The 17,353-nt window shown below is 51.7% G+C and overlaps 1 protein-coding gene across 5 annotated transcripts in view; it reads left to right on the top strand.

Annotated features, from left to right (window-relative positions):
• The window catches only part of PHACTR3 (phosphatase and actin regulator 3), a 273,840-nt gene that overhangs the window by 186,510 nt on the left and 69,977 nt on the right, over positions 1-17,353 (top strand). For all 5 annotated transcript variants that reach the window (XM_055266142.2, XM_055266145.2, XM_055266141.2 and 2 more), the window contains exons 5-7: positions 5,516-5,725; positions 11,584-11,758; positions 12,570-12,817. In XM_055266142.2, coding sequence (XP_055122117.2) covers positions 5,516-5,725; positions 11,584-11,758; positions 12,570-12,817 — 633 coding nt within the window. The remainder of the gene's footprint in view (positions 1-5,515; positions 5,726-11,583; positions 11,759-12,569; positions 12,818-17,353) is intronic.

Raw genomic sequence — 17,353 nt, 5'->3', positions numbered from 1 at the left:
CAGAGTTTTTCCTCTTTTTGTTTAAGTTCCTATATAATATTCTTGATTTTGCCTCTTAGCCTGGAAAGCCAAAAATGTTTACTGTCTGCATCTGAACATAAAAGGTTTATTAGCCCCTGCTCTGGAAAATAAGTGAGGATTACACAGAAGGGTGTCAGTGGAACGTGCTTAGCAAAGAGGTACCAGTAAGTTGTGAACTTGTGGCGCTGTGGTTGAGCTTCAGGTATTTCCATTCCTAGCCCTGACCCCTGCGCTGGGGTTTGTACAGTGTAGGAGCTGGTTGAGACTTCATTTGGTAAGAGGGACTCTGCTGGTCCAGCCCCAAGGGAGGGGTCCCCCAAATGCAGAGAACATGCACAGCCAGTGTCTTCTTCCACTTTTTAAAAAATTGATTCAGCACTTGAGACTTTAACAGATGTTGAAATTTCAGTTTTGACAAGATTCCAAGATACAACGGTGGCTGTACACTCACATGAGATACAGAGGGTGGTGTCAGAGAGGAGAGGGAAGATGCTGAAAACTGTCTCCTGTCCTTAGAGCCATCAGGCAGGCCAAGGATGTGAGGGTTCAGTGTGTGGTGAGGATGGATGTTTTGGGGGAGACTTTGGAGGAGGGTTTTGGTCAGTGTAGCTGGTGTGGTGAGTCTCATGGCCATCAGGGTGAAGGGTGGGGAACCCAGAGTCCCACCTTGGGCAGATGGAATGAGGGGACCTCAGAGGCTTACCCTTTACCCTGTGCCTTAAGGTAGTGGCACTATGACCATTGACTCAGTCCTGGGAAATCCAGAGCTCCCCTGTCCATTGCAGTAGCCACTAGCCATGTGGCTGTTTGAAATAATTAAAATTTAAGCTTGTTTGTCACTCCAGCCACTTGTCCAGTGTTCAGCGGTCATGAGGGTCTAGTGGCCACCACATGGACAAGGAAGAAACATGTCCATCATCTCAGAAAGTGCTACTGGGTAGTACTGAGGGTCAGGGTGGCTGCACATCTACTTTGCTGTGAAACAAGCAGAGATGTAGTTTGGATTGGCCAGCCTTCCAGAGTTCTCCACACTAACAGAGACTGTAATAGCAACAAAGGCCACATGGCCCAAGCTGGAAATGTTTTCTACCTGGCCCTCTGCAGGAAAGGCCTGCCAAACCCTGGTTTGGAGGATGGGTTTCCATTGGGGTGGGAAGCATTGCCAGGAGCTGGGAGGCTGGTGAGGAGGCCCAGGCAGAAGTTCTGACAGCTCACACTGGGAAACATGTGGATATTTCTGAGAAATATTTTGGAAGTAGAGTTCATGAGACTCGCCTGTGAATTAGATATAAGGGGTGGGTACAGGGTGGAGAGGATAAGAGAAGGATGGCATGGGGCATCTGGTCTGGCTGGACAGCTGGTGGGTCATGGAGCACTGAACCTGGTGAAAATAGGTGATATGGTTTCGCTGTGTCCCCACCCAAAACGTCATCTTGAATTATAATCCCCACAATCCCCATAATCTGCACGTGTCAAGGGAGAGGCCAGGTGGAGGCAATTGAATCACAGGGGGCAGTTTCCTCCATGCTATTCTCACAATAGTGAGTTCTCACAAGATCTGATGGTTTTATAAGGGACTCTTCCCGCTTCACTTGGTACATCTCCCTCATGCCACCTTGTGAAGAAGGTGCTTGCTTCCCCTTTGCCTTCTGCCATGATTGTAAGTTTCCTGAGGCCTCCCCAGCCATGCTGAACTGTCAGCCAATTAAACCTCTCTTCTTTATAAGTTACCCAGTCTCAGGCAGTTATTTTTAGCAGCGTAAGAAGGGACTAATATCGTAGGGATCTGTCTGGATTAGTGCCATGTCCACAGCTTCTAGAATAGTGCCTGGAACCCATGGTTATTCAACAACATTTGCAAGATGGGTTGATGGTTGAATGAGTAAGAGGGAAGGGAAGGCTCAGGAGAATTTGTTGTGGGGACCAAGATTCAAGTTTGGATGTGATTGGCCTCCAGATGGAGATGCCAATGTGGCCAGCTGGTAACACATGAGTCTGGAGCTCAGAGAAATGGTCCAGGGTTAACAGAGAAATGGAATCAGTTCTGAAGCTAGAGGAGTGGATGAGAATGACCTGTGAGAAGGTTAGACAGGGAAGAGGACCTAGGCCTGCATCCTGGGGCAGCCCAGGTGGACATTCAGATGCAGGAGGTGGGACCTGCCAGAGAGGCTGAGCAGAGGTGGCCAGGGCTCCAGGGGAGAACCAGGAGAGTATGTGTCGGAAAGCCAGAGGGGAAAGTGTTAAAGATGGTGGATGACTGAATAGGGTGGCCCTGGCTCAGTGAGGGGGCCAGGCCTTGCTGGGTGGAGATGCAGTGTTAAAGGTCATCTTTCATAAGTTCATTTTTCAAAGAAGCAGAAAATTGTAACTAAGCTGGGAATGTACATGAGGTCAAGAGTGTTTGGTTTGGTTTTGGGTAGGATATTTTAGATCTTGCTGGGATCCTGAAAAGAAGGATAAGTCAGTGATGCAGGCCAAGGGGGACAACCTGTCAGTAGCTCAGAGGGATGTAGAACTGGCCCAAGTCAGTGCTTATCTAGTGAAGTCTTATGTGGAGATCAGACATAGAAGATAGATCCAGATGGTTGGCTGGGGCTGACCCAGGAGTGGGAACACTGACCCCAGGCTGCTCTTCCTCCCTGGTAATGCTTCCTTTGGTGGCACCTCTGAGCAGACCCTTGGAGCCTGGTTCGGATGCTGGCCACATTGTCCTGGAGGAGATGAGTCAGAGGAGTACTGAGTAGCTCTAGATAAACCTTCCCCACTATGGTCTCATGTTGGCCTTTCCACCCTTGTAGTGGGCAGGGTCAGGTATTTTATACAGATGTTTGTACAGATGAGGAGACTGAGACTCACTAAGCAAGGTGGAGACCAAAGTCACTCATCTGTAAATAGGTCAAACACATGGAGGAAGGGGGTGGATGCTGGATACTGGTGTAATTGAGGCCAGGTGAGCCATTTCCATGACATCTCTGTCTCCCAAAAGCAGGACTTTGGAAATGTGCTGGGTGACCAGTCCCCTGAGAGCGTGACCCATTCACAAAGAAGCAATCAGGAACAAGAAGTCCTGTCAACCCAAACAATCAAAGCAGGGTGTGAATGCAAGGACCACTTTAAAGGGCTTCAGAATAATAGATGTGTGAATATCTGAAAAGGGGTGGGACCCCCCAGGAGGAAACTTCCTAGAAGAAAACTAGGCCTGGGCTGGCTACTGAGAGCTCACCCCATGCCTGGTGGTCTTGGCCAGGAGCTTGGCTGCCGAGGAAATGGGCTGTGAGGTGTGGTGTCCCAAGAATGAGGGTGTCCACTTGCCTGTGCTGATTTACACAAGACAGAAAACTCCACAAGTTGTAACTGGAACCTACATAGAGAAAATGGGCATTTCTATGCTTACCTGTGCCTTAACAAGGACACCTCACAACTATTTTTACTTAGAAAGCATAAAAAATTTACTTTGATGTGATTATCAGGGCAAAACTTACTAAGTGAAACAACTAATCAGAGTTGTAGACTCTTAGACATTATAGGTTACAAGTCAGATGACATAATGACAGTCTGAAAGCATAGGAGTCTTAAACCCTTTTTAACAAGTAACACTTTTGAGGACGGTTTAATGTAGTAAGAAAAATAAAATGAAAACCGCACTTTCATGTGGGTATCCATGCAGAACAAAAGAGTATAGAGCCAATTGTAATGGTTGTTCTCAGTTCGGGCCAACATCATAACACAGAGCCGTCTGCCCTCTGCAGTTGGAGTGTGTGTTGTTGGGGGAGAACAACACATACTCCATCTCTGCTTTCAGAGATTTTGTTCTCCAGGCATTAGGAGGGCTCGCCCTTCTGAGATAAGGACTCCATTGTCATGAACTTAACATAAGAAAGGGCTGGGAATGAGATTTTAAAACTTCCAACATGGGCAATAAAGGAACAGAAACTAATGATAGCTAATGGGATACAAGAGGTGTGCAATATTTGCATCTGGTGTTTAGCTCGAGGCTCTCTGCGGACAGGAATTAGGCCTGTTGTAACACTCCCTCCCTTGACCCCTGTGTTTTCAGCACCATGGACAGCACCAGCAGCTAGTGGGAACCTCTGGAAACAGCAGCTGATAGATGAATGAACCCCATAGGAGCTAACACAGTGACCCAAGGACAAGCTCCAGCTCCGCCAGGCTTTTCCCTTAGACATACAGTGGGGAAAGTGTTCGTGTCTTCATTGGGTAGTTGTCAAAACTGAATAAGATGATGTGTGCCGGGTGCCTTCCACAGGTGTTAGCACTCAAGAGTGTGCTGAGAGGGCAGGAGGTGAGGGAATGCTGGTCCCAGGGAGACCACCTTTCTTAGATCAGAGGGAAGGAAGAACAGAGATGCTGGGGACAGCAGTTTGGATTTGAGTCAGAAATCCAAGAGGAGCCCCGGTCTGATGACTTCAGTTTCCCCTGTAAAGCTGGAGGTGAAGCTGTGTGGTAGGAGCAGGCAAAGGTGGGAAGCTGGAGGTGGGGAACGGACAGAAAGGGCTTGAGCAGTCATGCAGAGCACCTGCAGGAGGAAGCTTCCGGCCACGGGTCCTGCAGAGTGACCGTTTTTCCTGAAGTGGACTCCATAGGCTCTTCCTCCTGCAATACTAGGCAAGGGCAGAAGCAGACAAGTGGCAGCTTCATCCCCAGATGAAACTTTTCCAGAGAGTTAAATGGAAAGGAATCCAGGCAAAGGACTTAGGGACTGTTGGTCAGATTGTTGTTGAAATAATGGATGATGGAACCCAAGCCAGGTAAAAGGAGAAATAAGAAAGGGAAGGATTGATGGGTTGAGGGAAAGCTGGGGATGGGCAGGCTGAGGGGTGGTTGTGAAGGAAGTGGATGGAGCCTGAATGAGCGGCTAGAAAGGGAGGGATGAGGGTTCTGGGTGGCCTGACCCTTCCTCCAAGTCGATCCTTCCTATCCTCACTCCCACTCTAGGCTGGCATGCCAGATGTTAGGGCTGCTGCAAACAGACAAATAAGAATGAGAGCTGCTGGACTGGAGGGTTACACTGTGTAATGGCCACTTCTTGCTTAAACTGAGAAAGAATCCTGTGAGGGGCTATTATTAACACAATGCCATGCATGAGTAAATGGAGTTTTGGAGAGATTTAGTAACTTAAGGTCCACGAGTAAATTCAGAGACCACTTGAGCCTGGGTGTGTCTGACTCCAAAACCTGGCATGGTGAACACTGCTCCTAGGGGAGGTGGGAGCTGTGGCATGGACCTCTCATGTGGAAAAAATAACAGAATCCGTAATACTATTGAAATGACTTCCCTCTCTGCATCCTCCTCTCTCTGCTTCTGATGGCTCTATTGAGAGTTGAACTTGCAGGAAGTCAAGTGCCTGTATGAGGTCACTGCTCTGTATGCTCTTCACGATCCCATCCCACCAAACCATCGTGCTTTGCTCTCTTACTTCCACTGCTGTCAGAGGAAACATGCTTTTGAACTCTCTGCTTTGCCTTTGAACCAGCCAAGATGCCATCTGCATCCAGTGGTGAAGAAGCAGATGCTGGCAGCCTCCTGCCCACCACCAATGAGCTCTCCCAAGCCTTAGCTGGGGCTGACTCCCTGGACAGTCCTCCCAGACCTCTGGAGAGATCCGTGGGCCAACTCCCCAGCCCGCCACTGCTGCCCACTCCGCCACCCAAGGCAAGCTCCAAAACCACAAAAAATGTCACAGGTGGGTCCACATGCATCCTGTCCATCCTCTTTCCTTTCTCTGCCCCATCCATCCATCCATCCTACATTCATCCACCCATCCATCATCTGTCTATTCACCGATTCACTCATCCATCCGTCCATCCATCCACCCATCCATCCATACCTTCAACCAGTCTTGATTGGGCACCCACTATGGGCTGGTTCTCATCATTAGCTTCTGTGACTGAGGCTCAGGGCAGGCCCAGAGGAGTAGATCTTACCAAGGAAACTGTGGTTGTCAGGAGTAGACTGCCTAGGCTCCCTCAAGCAAACAGGGCAATCTCTTTGCAGGAGTCAAAGGGGGCATCTTCTAGGACCTGAATGCGAGAGATGCAGCCAGTTCCCAGGATGGGGCTTGGCTTTAGCTTGGCTTGGCTTTTCTTTTTCTTTTTTCCTTTCTTTTCTTTTCTTTTCCTTTCCATTCTGTTCCTTTCTGTTCCGTTCCGTTCTTTCTGGATGTTCATGTGTCTGTCTTTCTCTTTGTGCTTCTCTCTGAGTCTCAGTCTCTTTCGGTCAGTCTCTCTCCCTTCCTCCCTCCCTCTCTCTGCTGGTCTCTCTTTTGCTGTTTCACTTTCCCGTGAGTTCTGTCCAGCAAGGCAGAGCCAGGAGTAAACAGCAGACATTGGTGGTCAGATAGGGGTGCACAGCTGGACAGAGGCCCCCACAGTCATACACTTATGTAGCTTTTGTCACACTGGCAGAATAATTCTAGCAAGTAGAGATAATTACTTTGCAAGCTTAGGTATTTTTTGTCTGGAATTGACTGCTGCAAACAGGACACATTGATGGTCTCAGGGAAAAAGTAGGCTGTTTATCAAGAGATAATGACTTTTCAGAGTAAAGCCTTGCATGCTGTCCTTGAAGGCTGTGGGTGTGAAACATGACACATAGCAGAGTTTGACAGTTTTGTTACAATCACCTAACCAGTGATTAACCACCATCAGTAATAGCCATTTGTTGGGTAGGCACGAGGTGCCCCATTTATAGTCGAGAAAACAGGCTCAGGAAACTCCAGTAACTTGTCCCAGGTCCTGGAAATGATTGAGACTTTTGAACCCAGTTTTTGGGCCCAAAGCTTGTTGCTACCACACGTGTGGCCAGGGGCTGGTGCCGTCCCCTCTGTTATCTCACCTAATCCTCATTGTGCTTCTTCCCAGTTTTCATGAAAGAGGGAGCTGCCACCTTTTGGAAGAGGTGTCAGCTGCTGGGACAGGGAGAGCCCGGGCATGAGCTCGGGAGGGCTGGGTCCCAGACCCTGGCTCTTTTCTGGGGACCTTACTGCCCCTTATGGGGTGAATGTTCAACCTGGAGGTGACTCTTGGGTGGAAACTGCTTTCAGTGGGGCATTTTCCTTGTACACCTAACACGAATTAAGTATTCCAATCTAACTGATGATTCTCAGCCAGACACCACAGAAACAGGAGGTGAGATGCACCCCACAGGGGGCCTCTTTAGCTGGGACTGCAGATGTTCTGGATGGGTTAGATGTGGGGCTGTGGTGTCCTGTGGTTTCCCAAGTAGTGTTGGTTTGTGGGAGAATGTGCTGCTGGGTGGGTGGAGGGATGAGTGAGAGGGCGCCCCCTCCACCCCACCGCCCTGAGACTTGGCCCCGGCTGTTCTCCCTGCCAGAACATTCTCCCTTCCTGCTTTGCCTGGTCAGTACCTCTGCATGCTTGGGACCACAGCTCAAGCTGTTTTTCCTTCAGGGGAGCCAGCCCCGACCCCTGACCTCATAGCACCATGTGCCCCATCTTCCAGCATTTACCACATTGCCCCACCTTGTTTAGTGGGTTGAATGGTGTCCCCCCAAAATTCCCATCCACCTGGAACCTCAGAACTGACCTTGTTTGGAATAAGTGTCTCTCAACTGTCATTAAGTTAAAGATCAAGCTGAGCTCATGCTGGATTAGGTTAGACCCTGAATCCAACGACAGTGTTCATGTGAGAGGCAGAACAGGACACACAGGGATGGGACTGATGCATCCACAGAACTCCAAGAATTTTCCAGGGAGAGAGGCCTGGGACGGCATCTCCCTCACGGCCTCAGAAGGAACCAACCCTGCCAGCATCTTGATTTCAGACCTCTGGTCTCCAAAAGTGTGAGAGTTGTTCTGTTGCTTTGGGCTGTCCAAGGAGCCATACATGCCTTGTCTGTTGGATGGTTTGCCTCTCTCTAACCACCAGCCCCCCAGACAGTAGTCCCTGAGAGCTGGCCACATGTCTGTGTTCACCGTCAAATCCAAGTGCAGGCATAGTACAGGGCATACAGCAGGCACTCAGCAAGTGCAGATGATGGTTGGATGGATGGATGAATGAATGAGTGAATGAATGCATGCATGTTCTGAACCCTGTCTGTCTGCTTTCTGCATCTTTCTACATCTCTGTAGATGAATCCAAATATTCAGTCTTTGTGTGACATGGCCACACAAATTATAGTACAAAGTTTGAGGCAAAACCGTGCTACTTTATATTTTGTTATTGTCTTTGTGATAGCTCCCTTTTTCCTCCATTGAAACCTAAAACCATTTAAAGTGCATTCAATTAGTCACCATCCACCTCATTTTATTCTGGAGAACGTATAATTTGTTCCTGGCCCTCAATAACTTGGTAACCCAGAGAGTTTCCTGCCTCTCCCCAGCTTGGGAAGGTCAGGCCTCAGACAACACAGGTCTTCACTCTGACTCCATACGCCCTAAATTCTGGCGTTCTGTCCCCAGTCTGTGGACCCTTCTGGCTTCCGCCCTGCCCTCAGTTACAAGGACATCAGGGGATACTCTGACACTTATGCATTTTCATACGGATTGAATTTAGACTGGGAGGTGGAGGAGGGTGGTTCCGAGCTATGGGTCCTGGCCTGGCTTCTTACTGCACAGACTACATTTTGGTGACTTTGATTTAATTTTCTGAGTTCCTCTTTTTCCTTCTCCTTTGGGAAAAGGTTCATGTGCTTCAGCATGTGAACACTAGATGGCAGCAAAGAAGAAAGTCTCCTTACCTGGGCTTCCCTTGCTGCAGGAGGGACCCTGGCCCAACTGAGTCTCCACCCAAGGCAGGACTGCAGGTGTCTTAGTTCATCTGAGTACTTATAAACCACAGAAACTTATTCCTCACTCTTCTGGAGGCTGGAAGTCCAAGACCAAGGTGCCGGCAGATTTGGTGTCTGTGATGAGGGCTTGCTTCCTGGTTCACAGGCCAAATTCCTGGACGTTCTTGAAAAGTCTTCATCTCTGATCACCCTCTGAGTCACCACAGGCCCATTAAGGTGGGCGGGTTCTCCTCTGCGTGCTGTGGTCCCCACCCTGCCCCCATGGAGAAATTGCAGGAGGTCCTTTGCATTCCTGGGTTTCACCTGCCTGGTCCCTGGAGATGTGTTTACCCTTCTCCCTTTTACCTCTCCTTTACCCCTGCTGTCACCTGGTCCAGTTGGTGACCCTCAACTCTGCGGGATGGGAGTCCCACAGCCTCTGCCAAGTGTAAGTGGAGCTGGGTGCGATGTGCTGATCTCAGCCCCCTCCTTTTCCTAGCGGCCTGCCCCTGAGGTGGCTTCCGAGCCTCAGCTTCCTCATCTGTGAAATCGGGGTGACAAGGGGTCCCCTGCACAGGCTGGGTGGGGCGAGCCAGGCAAAGCTCTATGGGGGCTGTGGGGGCAGTGCTGGTTGTCACATCTGTGATTGACAGTGGGGAAGAGACCTGGTGGGATCCCAGCTCCACCAAGCTGAGTGACAGCAGGCAAACCACGCTGCCTCACTTTCCCTATTTGTACAACAGGGCTAGTGATTCCTTCCTCATGAGGCTGGGGTGAGGAGTAGAGGCAATGATGGTTTGAGACAGAGGGGCTGGGGATGCTGAGTGTCACCTGCGTGTGCTCAGGACTGGGGCACTGTCCTGAGCAGGAGCGGCCTGGGGAGGCTGAGGCCAGTGGGGAGAGGACAGGGCCGTGTGCGGAAGCTGGGGATGGGTCTCCCTGCAGCCCCTGCCCTGCCTGGCCACTTCTTGTGTGGCTGGCTCCTTGTCATCTCTCAGGTCTCAGCTCAAAGGTCCCCTCTGCAGAGAAGCCTTTCCTGACCTCCCTCTCCCAAACCAGCTACCACCTCCCCCAGCCCAGCCTGGTACTCTCAGCCCAGCCGCGTGGTGCCCTCTCGCCCCCCTCCCTCTCCTGCTCTCTCTCCCAGCCCTTTTCTCCCCCTCTCCTTCTGTCGCCTACTCTCTTGTACAATCATTTGCTCTCTTTCTGTCTGCCGGGCCTCTGTCTGGCTCCACCAGTCAAGGACAGGGCCTGGCCCGTTTCCCTGTGGCCTGGCCTTGTCTGGCCAAGCAGGTGCTTGTGGAGAAAGTGAAATAACTAAAGTCCTCCACGGGGTTTACAGTTTCCTTTTGGGTTTTGAGGAATAATTTTTATTGATGCTGTCCACATCCTAGGATTATACTGGAAGTTTGTTTCTAGTTTTTAGGGAATGGGGTAGTTTAGATCTGGTTGTTTTCCTGGTGGGATTAAAGGGATCTGGTGTTTGCACCAATCCTTCCAGGACGCTTTTGGAATGAGAGTTTGTGCTGAACACCTAAGAGCTTCTGGGCCTGTGCCAGCTGCTGGGCTCCTGAAAAGGAGCTGATGGTCTCATTTTACAGGCAAGGAGGCTAAGCCTTTGAGAGCTTCGGTGACTTGCCCAGAGTCCTGCACACTGGATAATGGCAGATCAAGACCAGAGGCCAAATCTGCAGAAGACAAAGCCCATGCTCATTGCTCTTCTGGGCACCTGGCACCTGCTGGCCCGGAGCACATGCAGGAAACCATCACTGAAGGAAGTAGGGGGTGTCCCACTCATTTAGACTTGATTGAGCAAAGTCTGTTTAGAATCATCTTCAAGGTCATTTCATGTACACAAGTGTTTATTGCCCGTGTTTTAAGTGTCAGGCCTGGGGAAACTGTAGGAAGGAAGGTGGACACAGGCCTGCCAGGGAGCAAGAAACAGACGCGACAACATGATTCACACCAAGTAAGAGGAAAGGTGTCAGGGTAGACTCAGGTCCCAGGGGACAGGAGACAGGGGATCTGATCAAGACCTCTCTAAGGAAATGATATTCTAACAGAGGAGGGGGGAAACATTTCAGGCAGAAAGAACAGCCCATGCAAAGACGCAGATTGGAGGGAGTGTGGTGCCTTCAAAGACAGGAGAGATCTTTACATGCTGGAGCGAAGAGACTGAGGTGGAGATGCAGCTAGGGAGCCGAGCTGGGCCACCCCCAGGGACCTTGAGACTGGGCCATGAGTTCGAATCACGTCCTAAGGCAAATGGGAGAGCGATCCAATTCACCTTCTGGGGTGATCCTCCTGGCAGAGGTACAGGGAGAGGGTTGGAGCCCAGAAATTTATTCCTTACTGTTCTGGGGGCTGGAAGTGCAAGCCCAAGGTGCTGGAACAGACGCTGTGGGGAGGGCAGAGTGGACCATGGTGTTCATCCAGGCTGAAGGGTGGCTGCACAGTTTCTTCCGGGTTTCCCAAGAACAAGAAGCAGCTTCAGGAAGCTGAATTCATAGCAGAGAAGCAGGAAGGAGGCTTTTCTAAGCCCGACGCCCTGCAGGGAGGGTGCTGGTGCTGGCATCTGCAAGGCTCGGCCCCTAACAGGGTGTGCCCTACAGATGGAGCAGAACTGGACAGAGATGCACCCTGGCCTCTAGCCTTGGGAGCAGGGATCCTGGTCCAGCATCTTGGCATTAGTTGGGGCTGCCTCCTGGAGGCACAGGGGAGTGTCCTTTCCGCTCATGGTCTCCAGTCTCAGCAAAACCCTTGGTCCCAGCTCCTGAAGACTTACGTTCTTGCTGCTTCCTCCCACACCCCAGGCCAAGCCGCACTCTTCCAAGCCTCCAGCATGAAAAGTGCCGACCCTCCCCTCCGGGGCCAGCTCTCCACACCCACGGGGTCTCCGCATCTCACCACAGTCCACCGGCCTCTTCCCCCAAGCCGCGTCATTGAGGAGTTGCACAGGGCGCTGGCCACAAAGCACCGCCAGGACAGGTGAGGCCCTGCCACATGAGGGAGACCTGTGCTGCCAGAATCCCTGCCTGGCCAGCCTCAGGCTGTGCAGCTCATGCCACACCCAGGGCCCCGGCTGGGTCGCCCGTTCTACAGTCACTGTCTTGAAATTCCTGATCACTTCTGAACAAGGAAGCCACATTTTCATTTTGCACCTCGCTCTGCAGATTACATAGCTGATCTTGGTTCCCACATTCTGAGATGGGGTGCACAGTGAATGTGCACTGTGGGAACCTGGCCACCAAGTCCTGTGCATGAGCCCCTCAGGACCCAGGGTGGGGTGGGAGCTTTGCAAGAGAGAATGACTTAGAGAGAAGTGGCTGTTCTACTTTGTCCCAGGACGCTGAGGGCTTCATTGTTGTCACTGGGCAAGAGTGTAAGGCAGCCTGTGCCTGCAGCTTACTCTTATTTTGGATCACATGTGTCTCATGGACTGTGAAAGATTAGAGGTAAAATAGGTAACGGGAGACAGTATAGTTTGGAGGAATATTAGACAAACAAAATTGTCCTTCTCAGTTTTTGTGAAGTCCTCGCCCCGAATGTTGATTGCACTACATTTTGGCAGGTTTTATTACTTGCATGTTCTGTGCTTTTCCAAACAGCGTGTTGTAAACAGCCATTTTCCTTGAACTCAAATCCTCATGCTCCTTCTGGTGTGTCCAGGAGAAAAACCGAGAGGCTGCATGCATTTTGGGGCTGCCTCTGTGATATTCATTATAAGCTCCAAAGTCAATCGTGCTGGGTTTCTGGGTGAAGGGGGTAACCTATAACCTGAACCATCTTTCTGGTTTAGCTTTCAAGGAAGAGAAAGTAAAGGGTCTCCAAAGAAGCGGCTGGATGTCCGTCTGTCGAGAGCGTCCAGCGTGGAGCGGGGCAAGGAGAGGGAGGAGGCTTGGAGCTTCGACGGGGCCTCGGAGAACAAGCGAACTGCCGCTAAGGAATCTGAGGAGAACAAGGAGAACCTGATCATCAATTCTGAACTCAAGGACGACTTGCTTTTGTATCAGGACGAGGAGGCGCTGAACGACTCCATTATTTCTGGTGAGGAAAGGATGGCCCATTAAGTGTGGGGATCTCGGCCAGAGGTCTAGTGTCGCCAGGGGGTCGGGGACAGAGCTCGTGCCTGGGGGAGGAACAGGTTGAGGGGGTGCACCTGGGGAGAAACAGGAGGGGGGCTGTGTCCTCTGGAAATGAGCCTTTCCTGAAACAAGCTGGGGTGGGGGTGCACAGCCAGGCTTAGAGCAGGGAATTAGAAAATAGTCTGGGGAAATTGTTTTGAGAGTTGCATATTAGTTTTCATGTGTATGTGAAAAAAAAAACCCACAAAAGTGGTGAAGCAAGTGACTTTGAGAATGCCACCCCTGAGGATGGTGTGGCAAATAGTATATAGGTGGTGTACAAATGCTCAGTGTACAGAAGTTATAGCAAAAAAAAAAAAAAAAAACAACTGTAACAAGTAAAGCAAGATGAGATGGAAGCAGGGGGAGAGGGAGGGAGAGACATTGCTCTATTGATCCCAAATGGCCGTCTCAGAAGTGGTGTGAACAGGACAGGCAGCGTATGCTTGTTTGGGAGCAGATGCTCACAGGGTCCTTGGAAGCCAGCTCCGTATTTGTCCTCATGGTGCATTCTCGAGGTCAGAGTAATTGCTCCGTCCTACCCTTGAGGACTCCAGGGCTCGGGACGATAGAGGCCTGCAGACCACCCTGTGATGAAGGGAGAATAAGGCTCAGGCTGGGGGTTTCCCTCCCAGCTGGTACCGGCTGTGCAGGGCCCTCTGGTTACTCCCAGGAAGGTCCAGGGTGGCCGTGGTGGTTGGCCTGCAAGGGAAGAATCAGGAAGCGTTCGTTGCTGTTCTTCCTGGAAGCATCTCATGGTGACTGTTACAGGCATGGGCAGAGCTCAGGCCATGTCTCCCTGGGTGTCTGTGGGGAGCAGGAAAGGGCATCAGATGTCGGTGCTGACCCTGGCTGGTACTGACGGCATGCGGTGGGTACTGTGATGGGTGGACAGGCTGGCAGCCCAGGGCTCCATGACCTCCCGCCTCCTGCTGCTCTGGAGCCTTTCCACCAGGTCCGAGGAAGCAATTCTGAATATGTGGCTGCAAAACATGAAAGGGATGGGGGTGCTGTTACCCGTGTGTTTGGAGGAGGCCGACTTCCACCGCAGAACCAGTGTCTTTGTGGCAGAAACTAGGAGCTGCACACTGGCCTGAGGACACCGACGTCTCTGAAGAGGCTGGAGCCTGTGGTGTTCTCCAGACTCATTAGGCCCTGGAATCCTTGCCCTTAAACACCTGTGAGTCTCCAGCAGAAGGGTGCTATGTGGGTGCACTTCTGAGAACAGCTGGTGTTGGGGTGGTCAAGGGCTAGAGCAGGGTCCTTCAGCCTCAGCACTAGTGGCATGAGGCCAGGCCATTCTCTGCTGGGGAGAGGGCCATCCTGGACACATTAGGATATTCTGCAGCATCCCTGGCCTCTCCACACTGGATTCCCCCAGTGAAGACAACCTAAAATGTCTCCAGACTTGGCCAGATGTCCCTGAGGGGCAGAATCACCCCCAGCTGAGAATCACTGGCATAGTCTGTGCCCCTGGTTTGGGGGTGCCCTTCCATAAGTCCCTTATCCACTCCAGGACACATGCTTTCATTGGTGAGAGGGAGATGGGAACTGCTTCCTCTCGACATTGACAATGTCAACAGCCAGGGCCCTTTACCGGGTGTATCTTGTGTCCGGGACGCTGGTCTAAGGTTGTGACAAGAAATGTTTTGTCCTCACAGGAGCCCCATGAGGCTGATGACATCATAGTCCTTATTTTACAGATGCGTAAACTGAGGCATAGGGAGGCCATGTAACTGGCCATGGCCATGCGGCTTGTTAGTGCCAGACTGGGACTTGAACCCAGGCTGCCAGTGCCAGCTTTCCGCTCTGTGCTAGACCCTCTCTGAGGATGAGTGGATTAATCCACGTCAGCCCTTGGCACAGGGCCTGGCTCAGGGTGTACCTCGGAGAGCACTTCTTCCTGTCCTCAGCAGTCACACGGGGAGGAGAGCCCCTGGGGAGGAGAGCCCCTGGGGAGGAGAGCCCCTGGCCCAGAAGGGTCTCCCAGCTTGACTTTCCTTTAGGGCATTATTAGGCCGTCCAGATGCAGTGTCCTCACACCTGGCATTAAAGGCATAATGCAGTCATTTTATTTAAACACAGAAGAGGATGGGAATCTGTGTTTCACCTCTCGGGAGCCTCAGGCCTGGCCCGGATGTGCCCTCAAAAAACTTTGTGGCAGCATGGTTGAGACGCAGAGTTTGTGCACTGGAGATGGCATCAAAGCACACCTAGTGGCACGCTTGGCTCCCGCCTCTGTCCCTCCCACCCCGCGCCTGCCTTCTCTGAGTGCTCTGCACAGGGACGCCTCCTGCTCAGCCAGGTGGCCTGGTCACAGCCAGCTGTGTTAGCCTCTTGTGGCTGTTGTAACACCTTATCATCTGCTGGGTGGCTTATGACCACAGAATTTACTCTTCTGCAGTTCTGGAAGCTAGAAATCCAAAATCAAAGTGTGGGTAGGGTCATGCTCTCTGCGAATGCTCCAAGGAGGAGCCATTCTCTTCCAGTTTCTGGTGGTTCCTGGCGTTCTTGGCCTGAGACTCCCAGCCCTGCCTCTGTGGGCACATGGCCATCTCCTCTCCCTGCTTCCTCTCCCCTTCATATAAGGATAGTCATTGCAGGCAGGGCCCATCTGGATAATCCTGGATCATCTCCTCATCTAGAGATTAACTTAATTACTTCTGCAAAGATCCACTTTCCAAATAAGGTCACTTTCACAGGTCCTGGGGATTTGGACTTGGGCACATCTTTTAGAGAACCCCCTGTCAACCCCCTGATTCCACTCCTCTTGGTTAACTCGTTCCTCTTCTCATTGAGCCAAAGCTAGGCTCTGGGCTTTGACCCACAAAGCCCCCTCCATCCCTGGGACCTCTGTGGCTGGGCCGGTCCATGGCCTCCAACAGAATGTGCTGTGAAGCTTGGACTTGGCCCTGGGCAGGTCCCTCCCCTGTCCCTGCCCCATTTCCTTGTTGTCAGATCGAAGGCCCTCATTGTTGGCTTCTATGACAACACTGAACCTTCCTTCCTAGCTGAGACACAGTTGCAGATTCACACTAATTCTTGTCATTCTCTATTCTCTGTCTCTTTGCTACCTATCAGTTGCTTATGTTGACTGTCTAATTTTGTCTGTATGAGGGATCATGCTGGTATCTGTCTGTGTCCTGTGGTGTGTCCATCATCCCACGGTACCTGGTTCTAAGAGTCAGTAAGCAACTGTTGGATGTGTGGCTTTAAACACATCTGTGACCCTGATGAATCCCTGATTTGTCCCTCCAGCCAACGGCCCCTGAGCTCCAGGGTGTCTCTGTGGACTGTAAGCATCCACATGGGGACTGGTGCGCATTGCACAGCTTACATCTCCAGATCTCGGTTCCCATCTGTGCCCTGGGCTGGGACTCTTCCCCATTTCAATCAATACATCTTAGCCTCCTGCGAAGCTTTTGGCTTTGTGCTGATGTCCAGATGACCCTGAAGTCCTCTCTGCTCCCCTTGGAGCAGTTCACGGGTCCGGCCAACTCCCTCTTCTCTGGCAATGGCTCGCTGTGCTCTCCTGCCTGGACTTGGCCCCCAGGCGGTCTCTCTGTGCCACCATTGCCCCATTTCTAGTTCATTCTCCACACAGGTGGCCACAGGACCCAGGGTCCCATGGAAGTTGGATAATGTCACCTCTTGCTTAAATCCCTCCAGTAGCTCCCTGAGGCACTGAATGCCACATCCTCCCCAGTGTCTGTGGCCCCACCCCATGTGGCCTGCCTCCCTCTCCCGGCTCGCCTCTCCCTTGGACCCAGCCCATGGGCCTCCCTGTTGGTCCTCACACCCCAACCACAGCCCCTGAGACTCTTGCTGTCCCTGGAGGTGTGCATGGCTCCACCGCATTTAAAACATCGCTCAGTGCAGGAAGCCACCTGGCCGCTGTGTGGCAACAGTTGGCCCCTTCTTCTCACCCAACCTTATTTTCCCTATGGCAGCGTCCCTGACCCCAATACCATTGGCTTTGCCCATGCAGCCTCTCTACCAGCACGTGGGCTCCGAGAGACCAAGTCTTCACCTCTGTAGTTCTTACAGCTCACGAGTGCTAAGTGCAAAATAAATATCAGTTAAATGAATGAGCCAGAATGGGCCAATGGGGGGTTAGAGGAGCCAGTGCCTGTAAAGTACTAACAGGTCCAGGTCCGGGGAGCCCTCCTCCCCGTACTGTTTCTCCCATGGTGTGGCTCGGACCTGAGCCTCTTGTTATTTGTCCTCGAAACCTGGTGTCCGTAAGTGAATACGGAGTTGGAGCTGGGGTCTGAGATTGGGGGAAGGTAGCACTCACGGTAGAAACTCATTCTGGAAACTGCTGTCGTGAACGTGGCCCAGGCCCACTGCTGTAGTGCACTGTGCAACGTGTTACAGGGGATGTCATCTGCAAACCCTGGGTGAGGTCCCCTTTCCTCCATGGGTCTTTTGTGGGCCAAGGTCAGGGTTCCTGTCTGAC

This window comes from Symphalangus syndactylus, chromosome 24, assembly GCF_028878055.3.
Source record: "Symphalangus syndactylus isolate Jambi chromosome 24, NHGRI_mSymSyn1-v2.1_pri, whole genome shotgun sequence".
Classification (NCBI taxonomy): Eukaryota; Metazoa; Chordata; class Mammalia; order Primates; family Hylobatidae; genus Symphalangus; species Symphalangus syndactylus.
Note: the sequence above shows the minus strand (reverse complement) of the source record. Positions and strands in the feature narration are given on the sequence as shown.